The sequence below is a fragment of the Rutidosis leptorrhynchoides genome, chromosome 3, assembly GCF_046630445.1.
Source record: "Rutidosis leptorrhynchoides isolate AG116_Rl617_1_P2 chromosome 3, CSIRO_AGI_Rlap_v1, whole genome shotgun sequence".
Lineage (NCBI taxonomy): Eukaryota > Viridiplantae > Streptophyta > Magnoliopsida > Asterales > Asteraceae > Rutidosis > Rutidosis leptorrhynchoides.
In genome coordinates this window covers 49,836,038-49,862,865 of record NC_092335.1, presented here as the reverse complement: position 1 = coordinate 49,862,865, position 26,828 = coordinate 49,836,038, and the positions used below count along the sequence as shown (strand labels likewise).

The window sequence follows — 26,828 nt, the reverse complement described above, 5'->3', positions numbered from 1 at the left end:
GTTGTCTATCCATTTTGTGTTTTTATACTGTAAAATAGACAAGAGTTAGATTCATAAAAAAATACTTATTAATACAAGCAATTTTTACATATATCATAAAGCATAAGCACACTATATTACATATATTACACCACACGAATACAACTATCTTATTCCGACTCGCTTGTTTCTTCTTCTTCGGTTTTGGATCATTTTGCCAAGTTTCTAGGGATATATGATGTTCCCCTAATACGATCCGTCGTTGTCCACATTGGTTTAGAAAAACCTGGTGGTTTAGAGGTTCCCGGGTCATTGTTACAACTTAAGGACTTCGGGGGTTGACGATACATATAAAGTTCATCGGGGTTGGAATTAGATTTCTCTATTTTTATGCCCTTTCCCTTATTATTTTCTTTTGCCTTTTTAAATTCAGTTGGGGTAATTTCTATAACATCATCGGAATTCTCGTCGGAATCCGATTCATCGGAGAATTGGTAATCCTCCCAATATTTTGCTTCCTTGGCGGAAACACCATTGACCATAATTAACCTTGGTCGGTTGGTTGAGGATTTTCTTTTACTTAACCGTTTTATTATTTCCCCCACCGGTTCTATTTCTTCATCCGGTTCCGATTCTTCTTCCGGTTCCGATTCTTCTTCCGGTTCCGACTCTTCTTCCGGTTCCTCTTCGGGAACTTGTGAATCAGTCCACGAATCATTCCAATTTACATTTGACTCTTCATTATTATTAGGTGAGTTAATGGGACTTGTTCTAGAGGTAGACATCTATCACATAATATCAAACGCGTTAAGAGATTAATATATCACATAATATTCACATGTTAAAAATATATAGTTTCCAACAAAATTTGTTAAGCAATCATTTTTCAAGTAAACACGGTCGAAGTCCAGACTCACTAATGCATCCTAACAAACTCGATAAGACACACTAATGCAAAATTCTGGTTCTCTAAGACCAACGCTCGGATACCAACTGAAATGTCCCGTTCTTATTGATTAAAAACGTTCCATATTAATTGATTTCGTTGCGAGGTTTTGACCTCTATATGAGACGTTTTTCAAAGACTGCATTCATTTTAAAACAAACCATAACCTTTATTTCATCAATAAAGGTTTAAAAAGCTTTACGTAGATTATCAAATAATGATAATCTAAAATATCCTGTTTACACACGACCATTACATAATGGTTTACAATACAAATATGTTACAACAAAATAAGTTTCTTGAATGCAGTTTTTACACAATATCATACAAGCATGGACTCCAAATCTCGTCCTTATTTAAGTATGCGACATCGGAAGCTCTTAATAATCACCTGAGAATAAACATGCTTAAAACGTCAACAAAAATGTTGGTGAGTTATAGGTTTAACCTATATATATCAAATCGTAACAATAGACCACAAGATTTCATATTTCAATACACATCCCATACATAGAGATAAAAATCATTCATATGGTGAACACCTGGTAACCGACATTAACAAGATGCATATATAAGAATATCCCCATCATTCCGGGACACCCTTCGGATATGATATAAATTTCGAAGTACTAAAGCATCCGGTACTTTGGATGGGGTTTGTTAGGCCCAATAGATTTATCTTTAGGATTCGCGTCAATTAGGGTGTCTGTTCCCTAATTCTTAGATTACCAGACTTAATAAAAAGGGGCATATTCGATTTCGATAATTCAACCATAGAATGTAGTTTCACGTACTTGTGTCTATTTTGTAAATCATTTATAAAACCTGCATGTATTCTCATCCCAAAATATTAGATTTTAAAAGTGGGACTATAACTCACTTTCACAGATTTTTACTTCGTCGGGAAGTAAGACTTGGCCACTAGTTGATTCACGAACCTATAACAATATATACATATATATCAAAGTATGTTCAAAATATATTTACAACACTTTTAATATATTTTGATGTTTTAAGTTTATTAAGTCAGCTGTCCTAACCTACAACTAGTTGTCCACAGTTAGATGTACAGAAATAAATTGATAAATATTATCTTGAATCAATCCACGACCCAGTGTATACGTATCTCAGTATTGATCACAACTCAAACTATATATATTTTGGAATCAACCTCAACCCTGTATTGCTAACTCCAACATTCACATATAGAGTGTCTATGGTTGTTCCGAAATATATATAGATGTGTCGACATGATAGGTCGAAACATTGTATACGTGTCTATGGTATCTCAAGATTACATAATATACAATACAAGTTGATTAAGTTATGGTTGGAATAGATTTGTTACCAATTTTCACGTAGCTAAAATGAGAAAAATTATCCAATCTTGTTTTACCCATAACTTCTTCATTTTAAATCCGTTTTGAGTGAATCAAATTGCTATGGTTTCATATTGAACTCTATTTTATGAATCTAAACAGAAAAAGTATAGGTTTATAGTCGAAAAAATAAGTTACAAGTCATTTTTGTAAAGGTAGTCATTTCAGTCGAAAGAACGACGTCTAGATGACCATTTTAGAAAACATACTTCCACTTTGAGTTTAACCATAATTTTTGGATATAGTTTCATGTTCATAATAAAAATCATTTTCTCAGAATAACAACTTTTAAATCAAAGTTTATCATAGTTTTTAATTAACTAACCCAAAACAGCCCGCGGTGTTACTACGACGGCGTAAATCCGGTTTTACGGTGTTTTTCGTGTTTCCAGGTTTTAAATCATTAAGTTAGCATATCATATAGATATAGAACATATGTTTAGTTGATTTTAAAAGTCAAGTTAGAAGGATTAACTTTTGTTTGCGAACAAGTTTAGAATTAACTAAACTATGTTCTAGTGATTACAAGTTTAAACCTTCGAATAAGATAGCTTTATATGTATGAATTGAATGATGTTATGAACATCATTACTACCTTAAGTTCCTTGGATAAACCTACTGGAAAAGAAAAAAATGGATCTAGCTTCAACGGATCCTTGGATGGCTCGAAGTTCTTGAAGCAGAATCATGACACGAAAACAAGTTCAAGTAAGATCATCACTTGAAATAAGATTGTTATAGTTATAGAAATTGAACCAAAGTTTGAATATGATTATTAACTTGTATTAGAATGATAACCTACTGTAAGAAATAAATATTTCTTGAGGTTGGATGATCACCTTACAAGATTGGAAGTGAGCTAGCAAACTTGAAAGTATTCTTGATTTTATGTAACTAGAACTTGTAGAATAAATGAAGAACAATTAGAACTTGAAGATAGAACTTAAGAGAGATCAATTAGATGAAGTAAATTGAAGAATGAAAGTGTTTGTAGGTGTTTTTGGTCGTTGGTGTATGGATTAGATATAAAGGATATGTAATTTTGTTTTCATGTAAATAAGTCATGAATGATTACTCATATTTTTGTAATTTTATGAGATATTTCATGCTAGTTGCCAAATGATGGTTCCCACATGTGTTAGGTGACTCACATGGGCTGCTAAGAGCTGATCATTGGAGTGTATATACCAATAGTACATACATCTAAAAGTTGTGTATTGTACGAGTACGAATACGGGTGCATACGAGTAGAATTGTTGATGAAACTGAACGAGGATGTAATTGTAAGCAGTTTTGTTAAGTAGAAGTATTTTGATAAGTGTATTGAAGTCTTTCAAAAGTGTATAAATACATATTAAAACACTACATGTATATACATTTTAACTGACTCGTTAAGTCATCGTTAGTCGTTACATGTAAGTGTTGTTTTGAAACCTTTAGGTTAACGATCTTGTTAAATGTTGTTAACCCAATGTTTATAATATCAAATGAGATTTTAAATTATTATATTATCATGATATTATCATGTATGAATATCTCTTAATAGGATATATATACATTAAATGTCTTTACAACGATAATCGTTACATATATGTCTCGTTTAAAAATCATTAAGTTAGTAGTCTTGTTTTTACATATGTAGTTCATTGTTAATATACTTAATGATATGTTTACTTATCATAGTATCATGTTAACTATATATATATCCATATATATATCATCATATAGTTTTTACAAGTTTTAACGTTCGTGAATTACCGGTCAACTTGGGTGGTCAATTGTCTATATGAAACATATTTCAATTAATCAAGTCTTAACAAGTTTGATTGCTTAACATGTTGGAAACATTTAATCATGTAAATATCAATCTCAATTAATATATATAAACATGGAAAAGTTCGGGTCACTACATGACCGACTCTAGACAAGATTTCATCAATCATGTCCCCGAGTAGGTCTTCTAAAATTTTCGGTTGTCTATCCTTAACATCCATTTTGTTTTTTTATACTGTAAAAATAGACGACGGTTAGATTCATAAAAGATACTTAACAAACAATACAAGCAATTTTTACATATATCATAAAAGCACAAGCACACTATATTACATATATTACATCGCATGATTACAACTCTTTATTCCGACTCACTTGTTTCTTCTTCTTCGGACTTGGTTTGTTTCGCTAATTTCCTAGGGATATATGGTGCTCCCCTAATATGAAATGGTTTAGAAAAACCTGGTGGCTTAGATGTTCCCGGGTTATAGCTAAAACTTAAGAAATACGGGTGTTGACGGTATTTTCCATCGGGACATTTCATGTTAACATAGAGGTCATCGGGGTTGGAATTAGGTTTCTCTATTTTGATGCCTTTTCCCTTATTATTTACTTTTGCCTTTTCAAATTGGGTCGGAGTAATTTCTATAACATCATCGGAATCCTCATCGGAATTCGATTCATCAAAAAATTGGTAATTTTCCCAGTATTTTGTTTCCTCGGCGGAAACACCATTGACCAATTTTAACTTTGGTCCATTGGTTGAGGATTTTCTTTTATTTAACTGTTTTTCTGTGGTTCCTAATATTTCCTCCACCGGAACCTCTTCTTCCGGTTCCTCTTCTTCTGGTTCCTCTTTGGGAATTTGTGAATCTTCCCAATATATATTTGACTCTTCATTATTATTAGGTGAGTCGATGGGATTTGTACTAGAGATAGACATCTATCACATAATATCAAACATGTTAAGAGATTAATATATCACATAATATTTACATGTTAACCATCTATAGTTTCCAACAAAAAGTGTTAAGCAATCGTTTTTAAAGAAAACACGATCGAAGTCCAGACTCACTAATGCATCCTAACCAACTCGATAAGACACACTAATGCAATTTTCTGGTTCTCTAAGACCAACGCTCGGATACCAACTGAAATGTCCCGTTCATATAGATTATAAACGTTCCATATTAATTGATTTCGTTGCGAGGTTTTGACCTCTATATGAGACGTTTTTCAAAGACTGCATTCGATTTTAAAACAAACCATAACCTTTAAAATATTACGATGATTATCAAATAATGATAAACTAAAATATAGCATTTTCACACGACCATTACATAATGGTTTACAATAATATTACACAATGCTGACTCCAACTGTTGTCCATAAATTAGCATGCAACAGCGGAAGCTCTTAATAATCACCTGAGAATAAACATGCTTTAAACGTCAACAAAAATGTTGGTGAGTTATAGGTTTAACCTATATATTTATCAATTCGTAATAATAGACCACAAGATTTCATATTTCCATTTCTCATAAACAACATGCAATCTGCATAAAAATTATTCATATGATGAACACCTGGTAACCGACATTAACAAATGCATTTAGAATATCCCCAATATACAAGTACACTCATCTGTATATAAAATCGAAGTACTAAAGCATCCATAACATGGATGGGGTTCGTTAGGCCCATAGATCTATCTTCAGGATTCGCGTCAATTTGGGGGTCTGTTCCCAAATTCTTAGGCTACCAAGCTGAAAGGGTGATATCCGGTATAATGATTTAATCATAGAATATAGTTTCAAGTACTTGTGTCTATTTTGTAAAACATTTATAAAACTGCATGTATTCTCATCCCAAAAATATTAGATTTTAAAAGTGGGACTATAACTCACTTTCACAGATTTTTCCTTCGTCGGAAATAAGACTTGGTCACGGGTCAATTCACGAACCTATAACAAATATATATATATATATATACATATATATTAAAGTATGATCGAAATATATTTACAATATATTTTATTATGTTTTAACGATTTAAGTTTGTTAAGTTAGCAGTCCAACGTTAGTAATATACAACTAGTTGTCCACAGTTAGATGTACAGAAATAAATCAATATATATTATCTCGAATCAATCCGTGACCCAGTGTATACAAGTCTCAGGCTAGATCACAACTCAAAGTATATATATTATTTTGGAATCAACCTCAACCCTGTATAGCTAACTCAAGCGTTACTGAATATAGAGTGTCTATGGTTGTTCCCAAATAATATATATATATGGGTCGATATGATATGTCAAAACATTGTATACGTGTCTATGGTATCCCAAGATTACATAATATATGTTAGAATACATGTATAATACAATATAAGTTAGTTAAGTTATGATTTGTATAGATTTGTTACAAATTTCATGTAGCTACAGCAAGCAAAATTATCCAATCTTGTTTCACCCATAACTTCTTCGTTTTAAATCCGTTTTGAGTGATTCAAGTTGCTATGGTTTCATAATGAACTGAAATTTATGAAACTAAATAGAAAAGTATAAGTTTATAGTCGGAAATACAGGTTACAAGTCAATATTGTAAGAGGTAGTCATTTCAGTCGAAAGAACGACGTCTTGATGACTATTTTGGAAAACATACTTCCACTTTGAGTTTAACCATGATTTTTGAATATAGTTTCATGTTCATAATAAAAATAATTTTCCCAGAAGAACAACTTTTAAATCAAAGTTTATCATAGTTTTTAATTATATAACCCAAAACAGCTCCCGGTTTTACTATGACAGCGTATGTCCGATTTTACGGTGTTCTTCGTGTTTCCAGGTTTTAAATTTATTAATTTAGCATACCATATAGATATAGAACATGTGTTTAGTTGATTTTAAAAGTCAAGTTAGAAGGATTAACTTTGTTTGCGAACAAGTTTAGAATTAACTAAACTATGTTCTAGTGATTACATGTTCAAATCTTCGAATAAGATAGTTATGTATATATGAATCGAATGATGTTATGAACATCATTACTACCTTAAGTTTAGTAGGTAAACCTACTAGAAGTGACAAAAATTGATCTAGCTTCAAAGGATTCTTGGATGGCTTGAAAGTTCTTGAAGTAGAATCATGACATGAAAACAAGTTCAAGTAAGATTATCACTCGAATTAAGATAGTTTATAGTTATAGAAATCGAATCAAAGTTTGGATATGAATATTACCTTGAATAACAAAGATAACCTACTGTAATTAACAAAGGTTTCTTAAACTTAGATGATTACTTGGAATGGATTTGCAAGATTGAAAGTAAACTAGCAAACTTGAAAGGATTTTCGAAGTGTTCTTGAAGTGTTCTTCCTATGATGATTATAGCTTGATTCTTGAAGTAATTTTTGATGAAGATGATGATTAGTTTACTGGAAATTTCATTCCTAAGAGTGTGTGTGTGTTTAGAGAGAATTAGAAAGAGAATTAGAAGTGAAATGGATTGATTGATGAGTGGTGAATGGTGAGTGGTGAGTGAGGTTAAAAGGAGTTCCAGTTAGTTGACTAGTTCATGGTAGAAGTTAAATTTGATTAGTCATGCATGACATAATCAAAAGTGGAATCTCATGCTAGTTCATATTGGTATATACCCATAGTAAGTACGTCTAGAAGCTGTGTATAATACGGGTACGAATACGGAATAGTAGAATTGTTGATGAAAATGAATGGAAATGTAATTGTAAGCATTTTTGCTAAGTAGAAGTACTTTGATATGTGTCTTGAAGTCTTTCAAAAGTGTACTAATACATCTTAATACACTACATGTATATTCATTTTAACTGAGTCGTTAAGTCAACGTTAGTCGTTACATGTAAGTGTTGTTTTTGAAAGCTTTAAGTTAACTGAAATGTCCCGTTCTTATTGATTAAAAATGTTCCATATTAATTGATTTCGTTGCGAGGTTTTGACCTCTATATGAGACGTTTTTCAAAGACTGCATTCATTTTTAAAACAAACCATAACCTTTATTTCATAGATAAAGGTTTTAAAAAGCTTTACGTAGATTATCAAATAATGATAATCTAAAATATCCTGTTTACACACGACCATTACATAATGGTTTACAATACAAATATGTTACAACAAAATAAGTTTCTTGAATGCAGTTTTTACACAAAATCATACAAGCATGGACTCCAAATATCGTCCTTATTTAAGTATGCGACAGCGGAAGCTCTTAATAATCACCTGAGAATAAACATGCTTAAAACGTCAACAAAAATGTTGGTGAGTTATAGGTTTAACCTATATATATCAAATCATAATAATAGATCACAAGATTTCATATTTCAATACACATCCCATACATAGAGATAAAAATCATTCATATGGTGAACAACTGGTAACCGACATTAAAAAGATGCATATATAAGAATATCCCCATCATTCCGGGACACCCTTCGGATATGATATAAATTTCGAAGTACTAAAGCATCCGGTACTTTGGATGGGGTTTGTTAGGCCCAATAGATCTATCTTTAGGATTCGCGTCAATTAGGGTGTCTGTTCCCTAATTCTTAGATTACCAGACTTAATAAAAAGGGGCATATTCGATTTCGATAATTCAACCATAGAATGTAGTTTCACGTACTTGTGTCTATTTTGTAAATCATTTATAAAACCTACATGTATTCTCATCCCAAAAATATTAGATTTTAAAAGTGGGACTATAACTCACTTTCACAGATTTTTACTTCGTCGGGAAGTAAGACTTGGCCACTGGTTGATTCACGAACCTATAACAATATATACATATATATCAAAGTATGTTCAAAATATATTTACAACACTTTTAATATATTTTGATGTTTTAAGTTTATTAAGTCAGCTGTCCTCGTTAGTAACCTACAACTAGTTGTCCACAGTTAGATGTACAGAAATAAATCGATAAATATTATCTTGAATCAATCCACGACCCAGTGTATACGTATCTCAGTATTGATCACAACTCAAACTATATATATTTTGGAATCAACCTCAACCCTGTATAGCTAACTTCAACATTCACATATAGAGTGTCTATGGTTGTTCCGAAATATATATAGATGTGTCGACATGATAGGTCGAAACATTGTATACATGTCTATGGTATCTCAAGATTACATAATATACAATACAAGTTGATTAAGTTATGGTTGGAATAGATTTGTTACCAATTTTCACGTAGCTAAAATGAGAAAAATTATCCAATCTTGTTTTACCCATAACTTCTTCATTTAAATCCGTTTTGAGTGAATCAAATTGCTATGGTTTCATATTGAACTCTATTTTATGAATCTAAACAGAAAAAGTATAGGTTTATAGTTGGAAAAATAAGTTACAAGTCATTTTTGTAAAGGTAGTCATTTCAGTCGAAAGAACGACGTCTAGATGACCATTTTAGAAAACATACTTCCACTTTGAGTTTAACCATAATTTTTGGATATAGTTTCATGTTCATAATAAAAATCATTTTCTCAGAATAACAACTTTTAAATCAAAGTTTATCATAGTTTTTAATTAACTAACCCAAAACAGCCCGCGGTGTTACTACGACGGCGTAAATTCGGTTTTACGGTGTTTTTCGTGTTTTCAGGTTTTAAATCATTAAGTTAGCATATCATATAGATATAGAACATATGTTTAGTTGATTTTAAAAGTCAAGTTAGAAGGATTAACTTTTGTTTGCGAACAAGTTTAGAATTAACTAAACTATGTTCTAGTGATTACAAGTTTAAACCTTCGAATAAGATAGCTTTATATGTATGAATCGAATGATGTTATGAACATCATTACTACCTTAAGTTCCTTGTATAAACCTACTGGAAAAGAGAAAAATGTATCTAGCTTCAACGGATCCTTGGATGGCTCGAAGTTCTTGAAGCAGAATCATGACACGAAAACAAGTTCAAGTAAGATCATCACTTGAAATAAGATTGTTATAGTTATAGAAATTGAACCAAAGTTTGAATATGATTATTACCTTGTATTAGAATGATAACCTACTGTAAGAAACAAAGATTTATTGAGGTTGGATGATCACCTTACAAGATTGGAAATGAGCTAGCAAACTTGAAAGTATTCTTGATTTTATGTAACTAGAACTTGTAGAATATATGAAGAACACTTAGAACTTGAAGATAGAACTTGAGAGAGATCAATTAGATGAAGAAAAATGAAGAATTAAAGTGTTTGTAGGTGTTTTTGGTCGTTGGTGTATAGATTAGATATAAAGGATATGTAATTTTGTTTTCATGTAAATAAGTCATGAATGATTACTCATATTTTTGTAATTTTATGAGATATTTCATGCTAGTTTCCAAATGATAGTTCCCACATGTGTTAGGTGACTCACATGGGCTGCTAAGAGCTGATCATTGGAGTGTATATACCAATAGTACATACATCTAAAAGCTGTGTATTGTACGAGTACGAATACGGGTGCATACGAGTAGAATTGTTGATGAAACTGAACGAGGATGTAATTGTAAGCATTTTTGTTAAGTAGAAGTATTTTGATAAGTGTATTGAAGTCTTTCAAAAGTGTATAAATACATATTAAACACTACATGTATATACATTTTAACTGAGTCGTTAAGTCATCGTTAGTCGTTACATGTAAGTGTTGTTTTGAAACCTTTAGGTTAACGATCTTGTTAAATGTTGTTAACCCAATGTTTATAATATCAAATGAGATTTTAAATTATTATATTATCATGATATTATCATGTATGAATATCTCTTAATATGATATATATACATTAAATGTCTTTACAACGATAATCGTTACATATATGTCTCGTTTAAAAATCATTAAGTTAGTAGTCTTGTTTTTACATATGTAGTTCATTGTTAATATACTTAATGATATGTTTACTTATCATAGTATCATGTTAACTATATATCTATCCATATATATGTCATCATATAGTTTTTACAAGTTTTAACGTTCGTGAATCACCGGTCAACTTGGGTGGTCAATTGTCTATATGAAACATATTTCAATTAATCAAGTCTTAACAAGTTTGATTGCTTAACATGTTGGAAACATTTAATCAAGTAAATATCAATCTCAATTAATATATATAAACATGGAAAAGTTCGGGTCACTACAGTACCTACCCGTTAAATAAATTTCGTCCCGAAATTTTAAGCTGTTGAAGGTGTTGACGAATCTTCTGGAAATAGATGCGGGTATTTCTTCTTCATCTGATCTTCACGCTCCCAGGTGAACTCGGGTCCTCTACGAGCATTCCATCGAACCTTAACAATTGGTATCTTGTTTTGCTTAAGTCTTTTAACCTCACGATCCATTATTTCGACGGGTTCTTCGATGAATTGAAGTTTTTCGTTGATTTGGATTTCTTCTAACGGAATAGTGAGATCTTCTTTAGCAAAACATTTCTTCAAATTTTAGACGTGGAAAGTGTTATGTACAGCCGCGAGTTGTTGAGGTAACTCAAGTCGGTAAGCTACTGGTCCGACACGATCAATAATCTTGAATGGTCCAATATACCTTGGATTTAATTTCCCTCGTTTACCAAATCGAACAACGCCTTTCCAAGGTGCAACTTTAAGCATGACCATCTCTCCAATTTCAAATTCTATATCTTTTCTTTTAATGTCAGCGTAGCTCTTTTGTCGACTTTGGGCGGTTTTCAACCGTTGTTGAATTTGGATGATCTTCTCGGTAGTTTCTTGTATAATCTCCGGACCCGTAATCTGTCTATCCCCCACTTCACTCCAACAAATCGGAGACCTGCATTTTTTACCATAAAGTGCTTCAAACGGCGCCATCTCAATGCTTGAATGGTAGCTGTTGTTGTAGGAAAATTCTGCTAACGGTAGATGTCGATGCCAACTGTTTCCGAAATCAATAACACATGCTCGTAGCATGTCTTCAAGCGTTTGTATCGTCCTTTCGCTCTGCCCATCAGTTTGTGGATGATAGGCAGTACTCATGTCTAGACGAGTTCCTAATGCTTGCTGTAATGTCTGCCAGAATCTTGAAATAAATCTGCCATCCCTATCAGAGATAATAGAGATTGGTATTCCATGTCTGGAGATGACTTCCTTCAAATACAGTCGTGCTAACTTCTCCATCTTGTCATCTTCTCTTATTGGCAGGAAGTGTGCTGATTTGGTGAGACGATCAACTATTACCCAAATAGTATCAAAACCGCTTGCAGTCCTTGGCAATTTAGTGATGAAATCCATGGTAATGTTTTTCCATTTCCATTCCGAGATTTCGGGTTGTTGAAGTAGGCCTGATGGTTTCTGATGCTCATCTTTGACCTTAGAACACGTCAAACATTCTCCTACGTATTTAGCAACATCGGCTTTCATACCCGGCCACCAAAAATGTTTCTTGAGATCCTTGTACATCTTCCCCGTTCCAGGATGTATTGAGTATCTGGTTTTATGAGCTTCTCTAAGTACCATTTCTCTCATATCTCCAAATTTTGGTACCCAAATCCTTTCAGCCCTATACCGGGTTCCGTCTTCCCGAATATTAAGATGCTTCTCCGATCCTTTGGGTATTTCATCCTTTAAATTTCCCTTTTTTAAAACTCCTTGTTGCGCCTCCTTTATTTGAGTAGTAAGGTTATTATGAATCATTATATTCATAGATTTTACTCGAATGGGTTCTCTGTCCTTCCTGCTCAAGGCATCGGCTACCACATTTGCCTTCCCCGGGTGGTAACGAATCTCAAAGTCGTAATCATTCAATAATTCAATCCACCTACGCTGCCTCATATTCAGTTGTTTCTGATTAAATATGTGTTGAAGACTTTTGTGGTCGGTATATATAATACTTTTGACCCCATATAAGTAGTGCCTCCAAGTCTTTAATGCAAAAACAACTGCGCCTAATTCCAAATCGTGCGTCGTATAATTTTGTTCGTGAATCTTCAATTGTCTAGACGCATAAGCAATCACCTTCGTTCGTTGCATTAATACACAACCGAGACCTTGCTTTGATGCGTCACAATAAATCACAAAATCATCATTCCCTTCAGGCAATGACAATATAGGTGCCGTAGTTAGCTTTTTCTTCAATAACTGAAACGCTTTCTCTTGTTCATCATTCCATTCAAATTTCTTCCCTTTATGCGTTAATGCAATCAAGGGTTTTGCTATTCTGGAAAAGTCTTGGATGAACCTTCTGTAGTGTAACACCCCAGCTTAACATGACCACAATATTGTCCGCTTTGCCCGCAGGCGCACGGCTTTTTCTTGGCGACCACACACGAGAAGCACTTTCCCAGGAGGTCACCCATCCTGGTAGTGCTCTCGCCCGAGCACGCTTAACCACAACGTACTCGCACTTCTACTCAGCCTGTGATCCCAAAACGCGTTGTGTCATTTAAGCGTGAGTATTACCTTATAATCCCATGATCACTCATGTTCGTGGGCGATGTGGGATTTGCCTAGGGTGTTACATTCACCCCCCCTTAGGGACTCATCGTCCTCGATGAGGTTTGCCCCACCACCCCCAACGGCACATGAGTGGCTCTGATACCATTCTGTAACACCCCAGCTTAACATGACCACAATATTGTCCGCTTTGTCCGCAGGCGCACGGCTTTTTCTTGGCGACCACACACGAGAAGCACTTTCCCAGGAGGTCACCCATCCTGGTAGTGCTCTCGCCCGAGCACGCTTAACCACAACGTACTCGCACTTCTACTCAGCCTGTGATCCCAAAACGCGTTGTGTCATTTAAGCGTGAGTATTACCTTATAATCCCATGATCACTCATGTTCGTGGGCGATGTGGGATTTGCCTAGGGTGTTACAGTATTGAAGTCTTTCAAAAGTGTATAAATACATATTAAACACTACATGTATATACATTTTAACTGAGTCGTTAAGTCATCGTTAGTCGTTACATGTAAGTGTTGTTTTGAAACCTTTAGGTTAACGATCTTGTTAAATGTTGTTAACCCAATGTTTATAATATCAAATGAGATTTTAAATTATTATATTATCATGATATTATCATGTATGAATATCTCTTAATATGATATATATACATTAAATGTCTTTACAACGATAATCGTTACATATATGTCTCGTTTAAAAATCATTAAGTTGGTAGTCTTGTTTTTACATATGTAGTTCATTGTTAATATACTTAATGATATGTTTACTTATCATAGTATCATGTTAACTATATATATATATATATCTTTATATATGTCATCATATAGTTTTTACAAGTTTTAACGTTCGTGAATCACCGGTCAACTTGGGTGGTCAATTGTCTATATGAAACATATTTCAATTAATCAAGTCTTAACAAGTTTGATTGCTTAACATGTTGGAAACATTTAATCATGTAAATATCAATCTCAATTAATATATATAAACATGGAAAAGTTCGGGTCACTACATTAACGATCTCATTTAATGTTGTTGAAAGCTTTAAATCAAATTTTAACACATTTTTAATAAAGCGATATTAACCCAAACAAAAAATTTCCAAGCTGACCTGGCAGCTCGACCCCAGCCAGGGGCTCTGTCCCTTGGACCCCGCCATCGGGGGCGCTGCCCCCGAACCCCCGTCATAATTACGATAAGTTCAAACAAGTGCGCACTCCACACTTTCCCAAACTTGTTCGATATTTATCAAGGTTATTTTGGTTAACAAATTAATCCCATTACACTTAAATCGTATTGGTGACACAAATCACCAACAATGAATATATCTTAATATGATACATATGTATTTATTAAGGCGTTGCTATAACGATAATCGTTATATATATCGTTTCGAGTTTCATAATTCAATAGTCTCATTTTATGTATATAAGTCATTGTTAATATACCTTGTGAGATACTTACTTTTCATAATATCATGTTAGCTATATACATATCCATACATATATATATATATCATCATATAGTTTTTACAAGTTTTAACATTCGTGAATTGCCGGTCGACTTGGGTGGTCAATTGTCTACATGAAACTCATTTCAAATAATCAAGTCTTAACAAGTTTGATTGCTTAACATGTTGGAAACATTTAATTATGTAAATATCAATTTCATTTAATATATAATCATGGAATAATCATGGAAAAGTTCGGGTCACTACATACAAGACGAATTTAACTCGCTGACAGCCTTGCAATCATCATTCGAGTTTAATCATGACAGCAGGGACAAGTGGAGCTGCTGTTTTGCTCCAAATGATGTATTCTGTGTTCGTAACTTGGCGGCTGAAATTGATTCTAACCTTCTGGTCAACAGTAACTCGCAACAAGGTACCTTTCGTAATAATCTAAACCCTAAAAAAGTCAAAATTTTTGCATGGAGGGCGCTAATAAAAAGGCTGCCCGTTATGCTTGAACTAGACAAAAGGGGGATAGATCTTCATAGTGTACGTTGTCCTCTATGCGATGATGATTTAGAATCCGCAGAGCACTCTCTTATTTTTTGCAAGCATTCATTGGACGTATGGGAGAGGGTGTTCAATTGGTGGGGCACGGGCAATTTCTCTAATTTCAGCCTATTCGAAGTTTTTAACGGTAATGGGCGTAATGTGATGTCGGGGTTTGGTAAAAAGATATGGCAAGTCGTGTTATGGATTAGTGCGTATCTCATTTGGAAAAATCGCAATAGCAAAGTTTTTCAAGGTAAAAATAAAAGTGCTCCGGTGGTGATCAATGAGATTCAAGCTCTATCCTTCGAGTGGATTTCTAATAGAGCTCGGGGAAAAAAGTTCGATTGGCTCAAGTGGATATTAAGACCGTCTTCTTACATTGCCTCTTCATAGTTAGTTTTTGTAGTTGCTCTCATAGCAACGCTCAGTGTTATGTTTAGTAGTTAGTCTCTCGTGTATGTTATTTAATCTTGTGTATTTTTCTGCCTCATTTCGTGTATGCAGTCTGTAATAGGTTCATAGTCTCAATGCTATGAACATGTATCTCCTGGGTTTTTTTTTTTTTTAATAAAAAGTCCTGCTGTTCAAAAAAAGTAAACTCATATATTTCCCCTATATATTACTGTGCCTGTGATTACGTTGTTTTATCCTTTATCCGATGTCGTTTTAAATAGTTTAAGTAATAAGTAATACTCCTATTTTTTAATACATTAAAAGCTTCCATTTATTTATTACTTAATTATTATTATTATTATTATTATTATTATTATTATTATTATTATTATTATTATTATTATTATTATTATTATTATTATTATTATTATTATTATTACTATATTATTACTATTATTACTATTATTATTATTATTATTATTATTATTATTATTATTATTATTATAAAAGAAACTGTAAGTATACTATGAGTATAGTCCACTTTGTTTTTGTGTGGAGTCTCATTATCATTCAATACCTTTATTTTTATTTTTATTTTTATTTTTGCGCAGAGTAAAGCAAACTTTTATTAAAAAATGAAAACGCTATTTGAAAGAAAAATGTTTTCAACCAAAAGATACAATGCATGAATGAGCAAAGAGGTTTGAACTTAGAGAGCGAGACAATCAACCTATTACTATCTAACACCGAGCCATCTTGTCAACAAAAAGAAACCGTGAGACAAACAAACCGGAGTAAACTAAACAAAATGACAACCCTACTAAAACACAATACTTGACTTACAAAACACACGAGTACAAAAAATGGATCAAACAAACGACCACACTACGAAACCGCCTTCTTCATTTTACCGGTAATGATCCCCCGATCAATCATTTTCGGTTGGTGATCTTGTAAGTTAAAACGTTAGAGGAACCGTCACCCAGCAATATTGCCGAGAAAGGAACAATAACACCACGATTTTCTAAATCTTGAAAAAAACAAGTTTTTTCACCCCCGAATCCATACCTTTAATAAAATGAACACAAAGTTGTCAATTATTTCGATGTTACAAAAACCACCCCAATTATTGAGCAATACTTATTTGTAGAACACGTAATATATTAATTAATCATAATTTTTCATTTATTTTGGAAATTTTAATGTCGACATGTTAACAAAACTCAGTTGTAAACAAGGGCGCAATTATCAAGGGACAAAGGAGGGCGGTGACCACCCTAAAAATTTGGGAATGTACTAGGATTTGTAGTGCTCTTAATTACAGATGTTGGACTTTCGAATTAATTAAATCGTAGTTCGTATGAAGAAGATATGATTAAAATGGTGAAAGCTTGCAGACTTTGTGAATTGTGACCGTTTTGAGCATATATCTTTCATACAGACTCATATTTAATTGATTCAAAATCTCAAATGATCGCAACTCACTGGACTACAATTTTCATTTTTATACTTGGTCCTTCCGTAACAAACCTTCAAGTTCCGTCACCGATTGTAAATAACTTTGATCAGACATATTCCTATATCCATGTATACTCACCGAACAAATTCATCCCTTAAGTCCATGGAAAAATTATTATATGGTAATAGACTAAACTTTTGTTCTAAAAACAACGTAAAGAGTCTCATTAATCATATGAGGTTATGAATTCAAACCGTCGTGAATAAAAATGAGTGTATATTTGCCGTAAAAAAACATCACCAACACCTCTTATATACATTAAAAAACTTATGCATTCAAAGTTTGTAATGCGCAAATTAAAGTATAATGCACACTTTTAATGAATCTATCAAAACTTTTGATAGCATTGCCCATGGTCATTTCAACAAATTAAAAGGCTCTGAATAGAAAAAAAAAAATTAGAAAAAAAAAAAAAGAATTGGCCCTTACCTCCTCACCCTTGGAAAAAAGTTCTCGGGATAGCCGTATTAAACTATTTTATTTTCAAAATTTTGTTCTCCAACTATAAATAAATTATCATTTTAATTTAAACAACTCTCTTATCATTTTTAGAAGAAACGTCGTTAATCAACTCTTTAAAATCAAATTTTAAACCCTTTCTTAATTTTTGAGCCCTAATCATTTAATCATCTTGCTCTTATCCGAAAACACCATCACTCATATATTGGTAATGTTGTATACTTGTATACAACTAACTAGTGTAAGTATGCAACAAAACTACTATTAACTCAGCCACAACAAAAACATGTAAAGTATGTTTAGAAACTTATAGATGTCTTGTAGCCCCAAAGTAGAACAACTAATTATTCGTGTATATCCAATTATTCCAAAAAAAGAAAGAAAAGATATTTTAAATCATTCACTATTCCACTATATAAACAACCATCAAGCCTTTCTTTTATTCTCACATTTTTTGAATGGCTTCATCTATCTTTTATAGTTTGAGACTTGGATTCTCTGCTAGCCCCTCTCATTGTACAAATAACAAAAATATACCATGGTTCCATCAACAATCATACTCGACACGAACTGTAACCACGGCTATAGCAACTGATGCACCCGTTGTAAGACGATCAGCAAACTATCCCCCTTCCGAATGGTCTTACGATTTTCTTCAATCACTAGCAGGCAACCATGTGGTAACTAGTTATCTTCACCACTTAACCAATTGAACATATTCTTTCAATGGTTTATTAATCATTTAGTCAATAACTTTGCAACTTTTATGTTCATATAGGTTGAAAAATACAAGACAACATCAACTTGTTTGAAAGAACAAGTGAGGACAATGATATCTATTGAAACTACGGTTGAGAAGCCGTTGAGTACACTTGAATTAGTTGATGATTTGCAGAGACTTGGTATATCTTACCACTTCAAGAATGAAATAAGCAATATCCTAAAGAAGATATACAATTGCTACTTTGAAGCTTATAAAAATTGGAACAATTTGGATCTTAACCTTAAAGCCCTTGGCTTTAGACTCTTAAGACAACATGGTTATCATATTCCTCAAGGTAATTTTTTACATAAATTTTTTTTTTTACTGTATTGCAGTAAGTTTTTATACAAATTGATGAGCATTTTTTGTTGTAAAGAAATCTTTGAGGACATCATGGATGAGAAAGGACACCTCAAGGCCAACGTGGGTGAAGACATTGTAGGAACGCTTAATTTGTACGAGGCTTCGTTTTATGCTGTCCATGGAGATAATATATTGGATGTAGCAAGGGAATTTATAACAAAATGTCTTAAAGAGAGACTAGAGAAGAAGAACATTGTTAATAAAAGTACATTCATGTTAATAAGTCATGCTTTGGAGTTACCATTATATTGGAGGATCCCAAGGTTTGAGTCTATATGGTTTATTGAAGCATACAAAGGAAGAAGAGACATGAATTCATTGTTGTTAGATTTTGCTGAATTGGATTACAATGTTGTACAAGGGATTCACCAAGAAGATCTAAAGTTTTCATCATGGTTTTACTTAAATTTTTTTTTTATTATTTGTTATTTTTTTAGTAATTTGTGTTATGTTTGAACTTCTTGTAATCTTGTTTGTGATGTGATATCATATAGGTGGTGGGTTGGTCTACAATGGGACAAGAAGCTCGTGTTTGCCCGTGACAGGATGGTAGAGAGTTTTATGTGGTCTGTTGGTGCGAACCACGAACCGGAATATAGCGCTTTAAGGAGAAACGTTACCAAGAATATTACAATGGTGAACGTGATAGACGATGTTTATGATGTGTATGGTACTTTGGAAGAACTTGAACAATTCACTCAAGTTGTTAGAAGGTTTGTACTAAGTAATTAACGAGTAATAATATAGAGTACTTTCTAATTACAATCTATTATTTTCGATGAACATAATTAGTAGTTTCATTGGATTAGATGGGACGTGAATGCAATCGAAGAACTACCCGATTACATGAAGATATGTTTCCTTGGATTCTACAATACTGTCAATGAGATGGGATACAACACACTGATAAACAAAAATTCGTTTGTTATACCTTATGTGAAAAAAGCGGTATGATGATCTAATTACTTTAGTTTAATTATTACAATAAAATAATAATAATGAATGAGGTTTTCCTTGATTCGAGAAATGATATGATGTGATATTTTCGTTGCAGTGGACAGAGTATTGTGAGGCAAACCTCATCGAGGCACGATGGTTCCATAGTGGATATACCCCGACACTAGAAGAGTACTTGAACAACTCGTGTATTACAGTCGCAGTTCCTATTATTGTTTCTGGTGCTTATTTCTTGGATTCGAATGATTTTATCGGAGAGGCCTTGCAGAATGTAATTCGCTGGTCGGCTATGGTTCTACGTCTAGCTGATGACCTAGGGACATCATCGGTACGCAAAGGAACTTATATTACATCTTATTTAACTAGCTCATAAAAAAAATAAAAATATATATGAACCATGACATATTTGTAATAATATAGGCTGAGCTTGAAAGGGGTGATGTACCAAAAGCAGTACAATGTTACATGCATGAAACAGGTGTTTCTGAAGAGGAAGCTAGAGCATATATAAAGAAGTTAATTTTAATAGCATACAAGAATATAACAAAAGAAAGAATGAATTGTAAATCTACAGATTTGCAAATATTTATGGAATGTGCATCGAATCTTGGTCGAATGGGGCAATTCACATACGAGCGAGGAGATATATTTGGAGCACCTGATGATTTATATAAATCTCATCAAATGTCATTACTTTTTGAGCCTAAATCTTAACTCTTTTGTTTGTTTTTGTTTAGTTATATGAGTACTTATAAATAAACCAGGGTATTTGACTGGTTTTTTAATCTTGTGTTTATTCATCTTTACCCTCTTAAATTTGTAACGCGAGAATAAACAATTACAACTTTTTAGCTTTTTGGTGTTCCTTTGCCACAAGTAGCATGAAAATTCAAATCAAATCATATCAAATCTATTTCTACTCCCATTTGTATAATAAAATAAATTTATACTCCCATTTGTATAATAAAAAATAAACTACTTACTTTTGACAAGTACTACAAGTTATAGTATGAAATATTAATATTAATATTAATTAATTTAATTATGATAACTCGGAACAATATTAATTTCAAAATTGGATGACTTGTGATGCTAAGATTTGCCATTCAATATGATTAATATAAGATTAGTTTTGTTACGCTTTTTTCATTATTAAAAGAAAACTGGAACCAAAAAACTCAATCAAAAGAGTTTGTGGATGACTTTGATGTAGTGGTAAGTTGAAAATTCATGAAAGTTGTGAGTTCTGAGTCTAACAGAAGACAACTCTACTCATACCATGTGAGTTAAAAAATTTTAAGCTAACAATAATTTATATTTATATAATGAACTAAATATAATGTATAATGATAAAGAAGTTACCAATTGATTGTAAGAGTAATATTTCCTCCAATGATAATGAAGTTATCTATTTTATTAAAAAGATGCAGGGCAAAAATAATACGTATATATTTAAAAATTCGTGTCACTCGACCATGACACCATTTTACAAGCTCATAAGTCAACATATGGTTACAATTAGTTTTTGTAGAGTAATGATGATGATGATAAGATATTTAAGTTCATATTCCTACACTAAACTACTACATTCTTCAATTAAAAATTGGTGTTTATTTCCATTTTAGTTTGCCCACCTAGATAAATAATCTACTTTACAAGTTTATTCTATACTAATACGGAGTACTTTTTACATACAGATGTACATATGGTATGGGTGAAATAGACATTTGATTACAAGGAGGTGATCCGTACACCACCTCGCTTTTGGCGTTCTCATTATATTAGCGCATTCTATTTTATATGTTAGGAATTAATAGATATGCCCTTTTCCCTAAAGGTATTATAGATATATCCTTAAAAACACGAAATTGCAAAAAGGCGACCACACACGATGCATAGTGCTCAGTGGTGCTCCTTGATCGTTGATTCATTTGAACGACATCCTCCAAAGTTACACGAAACTCGCACCAACCAGGAGTGCAACACGCACCGTGCTTGGTGCAAGTTGCATCAACCTTGAACGATATCGCTCAAATGAATCAACCTTGAACGATATCGCTCAAATGAATCAACCAGGGAACACGCACTACGCACCGAGCAGCACACATCGTGCTTGGTGTGTGGTCAAGGAGCATTTTGCAATTTCATGATTTTAAAGGCATATCATTAAAGCATTTAGGAAAAAAGAGTGTTGTCGATTAATTTCCTTGTATGCTATGCAACTACAAGTTGCTTATTCTTTTTGAATATCAAAAGAGCCTTCAAATTTAGGTGCACTCCGGTACAAAAAATGAAGCCGTGTGGGATAATTTATTTGAAATCGATTAAAAATATTCATCTACCAATTCATATACCATTCCTATACAGCTAATACTAACCACCAGTTCATTTATTTCAAAGTTTGTGTCCGGCAAACATTTTAGCAATTCCATAGGTGAAGGCTAATCTCAAAAGTTACAAGACAGATATAATATTTGATACAAACATTAAAATTGGGAGAAGGTAATATAACAAAACTCACCAGTTGCTAAATGACTATTTTTATAGAAGAGTAGTAAAGAACATTAACTAGCTGGTAATTTCCAATATTTGGGAAAAAGTTTGGCGTCTGTATAAATCAAGTTATTGGCTTCAACTCACATCTGCAAACAAGAAAAATTAGTTAGATTTGGGAAATTTTACTACATCGCCTAATGATTAGTAGCAAAAAACACAAATCACAAATGCACTTACGTCACCAAGCCCAACAACGAAAATAAGAAAACATGTACCTTAAATAATTCTCCAAACATCCCCTGTAACGGATTTTTGCGGCGTACTCCATAGAACTTTTCCCCAATGTCATCTAATAACTGCACCAACATAATCTTAAGAATCATCCGACATATATGCTAGATGTGAACTTACAAATGGTCCATTTGGGCTATCTTTTATCTTTAAAAAGTCAAAAGGATAAAATTAGAATATTCAACTTAAACTAACAAATTGTCAACTGTGTCAAACATGTCAATCAGGTCTAATCTTAGCGCCTTGCGCCTCAGATAACCTATCGCCTTTTTAAACCAAGAGAATAATTTTCTTTTTTGAAAAAAAAAAAAATTGAATTAATTTTAAACTGATCGAGAGAAAAAGAGAAGTTACGCACCTCATTGAATGTAGGATCGCGTTCTATACTGGAGCTGAATTTTTCCCTCAACATTGTAAATAACGGCAATGCATCTCTCATTAACCTGTAATGACAACTCAGTCATATATCATATTCTCTCAGTCAACGTCTAGAAATCAATTGAAAAAAACCGCAAATGACTAAACTAGTTGAATGTGATACATCAAAAAGAGATAAAACTACTATAAGCAGATCAAATCACCGTGAATAAAGACAAGTCGTCCTGGTAGGACCCATTAAGCAATTTCTTTTATGCAACCCATTTATATGGTACAAGGTTGTAGAAATGTGACTGTCTGACCTATTTACTTGATATGAAGACATATAAAGATGGATCACCTAATGGGAAATGGTACACACAGAGGTAAATAAATAATATATTGTCTGAACCATTTACTTGATGTGAAAAGATATAAAGTTGGAGTCCACGTGTCAAAATTGTAGAAGGCGGTAAAAATATTTAACAATTTCTTTTTATGAGGTTGAGCACAATGACATTCTAGTCGAACTAATAAATTTGACCTGGTCAAGAAAAAACCTACAGCAGTATGCGAACCTTTTGAAGAAAAAAACTAATACTAAAACAGATCATACTATAAACGAGAATATTAGAAAGGTAGAACTAACGTTTGCAAAAGATAATTAATAAACCGCATCAATTCTGACTCGGGAAATTCAAGTTCTTTGGCCCGAGCAAGTTTCTCTATCTCTTCAATAACATTATTAGCATCTCTCAAGTTACCGATAGACAGATACCTACATAATAAAATATTACAGAACCCTTTTGAAAATGATAAAAAAAAAAAAAGAAAAAAAAAACATGTAATCTACAGAATTAGATTACAACATTACTTACATCAATACCGCACGTGCAATAGCCAAATCGTCTTCACCCGGATAACACTGCAAAGTCAGCACAAGATGAAATTCATCAGCACAGCATGAATTTGGAAAAGCTCAGCTACAATTAAGCTAAGTGATTCAAATTTAATATTCATATTCATATCAATAATAAAATACAGAGTAAAACACAAATATATAAAGAACAACGAAAGGATCTAACCTTCCCCATAAAATTCACAAGGGTTGAAGCAAACCTATTTGGATTTCTACCCCTTGAAAAATGGAAACACACTCTAGTCATGTCCTGCAACGCACATTGTTAGTTTACTTGGATCGTATATATATTAAATATACATTGGCTGATAAAAAAAATTAAAACAATTCTACTAAAAAAAAAAAGATGTACCGGCTCTGGTGATTCAGAATAAATGTATTCAGCCAGCATATCATGTAATTCTGGAGATCCCATTTTACGAGGACCAGATTCTGCAGACCACCTATGAAGGAGAAATTAAAGATTAAACTTCCATTTAACAACAAAACAAAAGCTTTCTCACACGTAATACACATGGAAGTAGACGCTAAGACGTCAGTTCGTTGCATAGATATACTACTCCATCTGCTACAAGTAACCTAGGGCCTTTTCGAATTGGTTTTATGTTTTAATGGTTTTAATGTTACCAATCTTAGTTCTGCAATGTTTTAGTTCTTTTATTAAGTCAATACAACATCAATCAAAATTATGTACATATTTGGTAATGGACTTCCTTTAGCGATTAACCGAGTGTCATCCTTAATTTTCCTTATTTCCTTCCTCAAATGTCCTTCAGAAAGTATTCACTTTAAACATATTTAAGAATTAAAAGCGTACTCCTGTAGTCGTGTTAGCATACGATTACCAGTGTTGGAAAAAGAAAAGGGAGAAGCTAACACATACAAACAAGGTAAGCTGTTAAAGGTGATATATATGGAAAGTGTATAATTTTGTAAGCAATTAGTTGCAAGATTTAAACACAGATGATAAATTAAAAAGAAAGCAAAATTACTAACTTAATGGCAGCTTTTAGAAATGATGAGCAGCTATCGACACGTATTTTCGCAGCTCCAAACGTTTCAGATAACTGATGGATCGCATCATCATCAGCCAAGTCCAAGTTTTGTGGCATAAGAACCCGAGGGAACTTTTTGTAAATTTTCCTAATACGATCTAAAATAGGCGGTTGCAGCAACAGAAAAAAAAAAACAACAAAAGAAATGTATGTAATAAGCGACCTCAAAATGGGTATGAAACATGACAAGAAAAAAAAAACATCAACATAAAGAGCAATGCATTAGGAAAAATAGCTAACCGAGATAGTCATCATCAAAGTCAACTTTAGCTTTGACTAGCAAGTCCACAAACAACACAGCAAGCTCACCACCACAAGTTACCTACAAGTTCCATGTATCCACCACATAATTTCAAATTGCACGAATCATTACTTGGAACAGAAGAAACAATAGAATACTTAAACTGCATAAGTTTCTAATCTTTTTCTAATTAATTAACCTGCTCGTGTTCGAATTGGGAATGAATCAAACGACTCGTAAAGACTTACTACCTGCTCGTGTTCTAATTGGAGACAAGCACCTGATTGGAGAAGCTCCAAAGCTTCCGAAAATCTTCCAACTGATGCATATCTAAAACGAACAAACGTTTATATACACGGATCCATCAATCAAGTACAATACAATTGATTAACAAGATTAGTATTTGTATAAAAGTGTGAATTCAACTGAATTGAATTGAATTGAATTGAATTGAATTGAATTAAAGTGATGTACCTTGCACTAGTGGTCTTGTACATCTGTTGAGCCCCATAGTAATTCCCCTCTTTTACAATGTTCTTTAACTTTTCAATATTCTGCAATTTAATCAATTAATTAATCACTATCACAATTATACAGTAATTTACATCTCATATAATCAAATTAGTCATATGCCTGAACATATAAACATTAAACTCATACAATATTTGCATTTAACATAATCGAATTGATCAATTCTAATCAAATTAATAAAAATTGATAAGTAATTACCTCAGCTCCAGGAGGCAATAGAGCTTTCCTAAATCTTTCTCGGGACATGGCGGTTATATTACGTCAATCTGGCGGTGATTATGCGTGAGTTCGTCGTCGATCGCCGTCGCCTCGTGATATGGCTGGTGATGTAAAAGAGAATATGAACCCGATAACACCCTCGGTTCTTAGTTTGTGCAATTATTGATGATACCTCGTGCTACATCTGTTGTACGATCTCGTCTTTACCGAGTACGAAGTACTTATTTTTAGGTGATGATGTCACACTATTATTTTTCATATAATTTTTTTTTATTTACGTACACAACTAATATGCTTTACAGTATAATTATTATACAGTACAATACTATAAAACATATTGATTGTGTACATAACAAAAAAAGTTGTGTACATATCATCACCTTTTTTCATAGATCCATCATCTTGCATCATTTACTTGTATACTACAAACATGTAATGTAGATTTTTGATGAATCTATAAAAAAATGACAAGTGGATTTATTATTTTTGAGAGTTTTGTAAACATAAACATAAAAGGTATACTTGCAACCAACTTTTATCCATACACAACTAAATGAACTTTAAAATATTATAATGCACAACACTTTAAAACATGTTTGATCATGTATAAATAAAATTTAGTTGTATATAATTCACCTTCTAATCTAAATGCAATGTTTAAGCAGAGGCGGAGCCAGAAATTATGATTAAAGGGACCTTAGTTTATTAAAAGATTGTAACATAAATAGATGTTATATTTGATAAAATGAAATTTTTTCGTA

General features: G+C 32.7%; 2 protein-coding genes across 2 annotated transcripts; one reads left to right on the top strand and one right to left on the bottom strand.

The window, feature by feature from the left end:
* The first annotated feature begins 18,333 nt into the window (after nucleotides 1–18,333).
* On the top strand, nucleotides 18,334–20,693 carry LOC139899966 (R-linalool synthase QH1, chloroplastic-like). Its single transcript, XM_071882786.1, has 7 exons — nucleotides 18,334–18,555; nucleotides 18,654–18,933; nucleotides 19,015–19,396; nucleotides 19,496–19,714; nucleotides 19,811–19,949; nucleotides 20,056–20,286; nucleotides 20,379–20,693. The coding sequence occupies exons 1-7, from the start codon at nucleotides 18,334–18,336 to the stop codon at nucleotides 20,670–20,672; spliced, it is 1,767 nt and encodes a 588-aa protein (XP_071738887.1). The 3' UTR covers nucleotides 20,673–20,693.
* Nucleotides 20,694–22,930: 2,237 nt separating this feature from the next.
* Nucleotides 22,931–26,266, bottom strand: LOC139899965 (protein GET4-like). The gene is made up of 11 exons (XM_071882785.1): nucleotides 26,047–26,266; nucleotides 25,792–25,871; nucleotides 25,569–25,647; nucleotides 25,317–25,398; nucleotides 25,018–25,174; nucleotides 24,374–24,464; nucleotides 24,188–24,271; nucleotides 23,981–24,027; nucleotides 23,752–23,880; nucleotides 23,104–23,188; nucleotides 22,931–23,011 (listed from the first exon to the last, which is right to left on the bottom strand). Exons 1-11 carry the CDS (start codon nucleotides 26,092–26,094, stop codon nucleotides 22,931–22,933), a joined length of 963 nt encoding a protein of 320 aa, XP_071738886.1. The 5' UTR covers nucleotides 26,095–26,266.
* Between the last annotated feature and the right edge of the window lie 562 nt (nucleotides 26,267–26,828).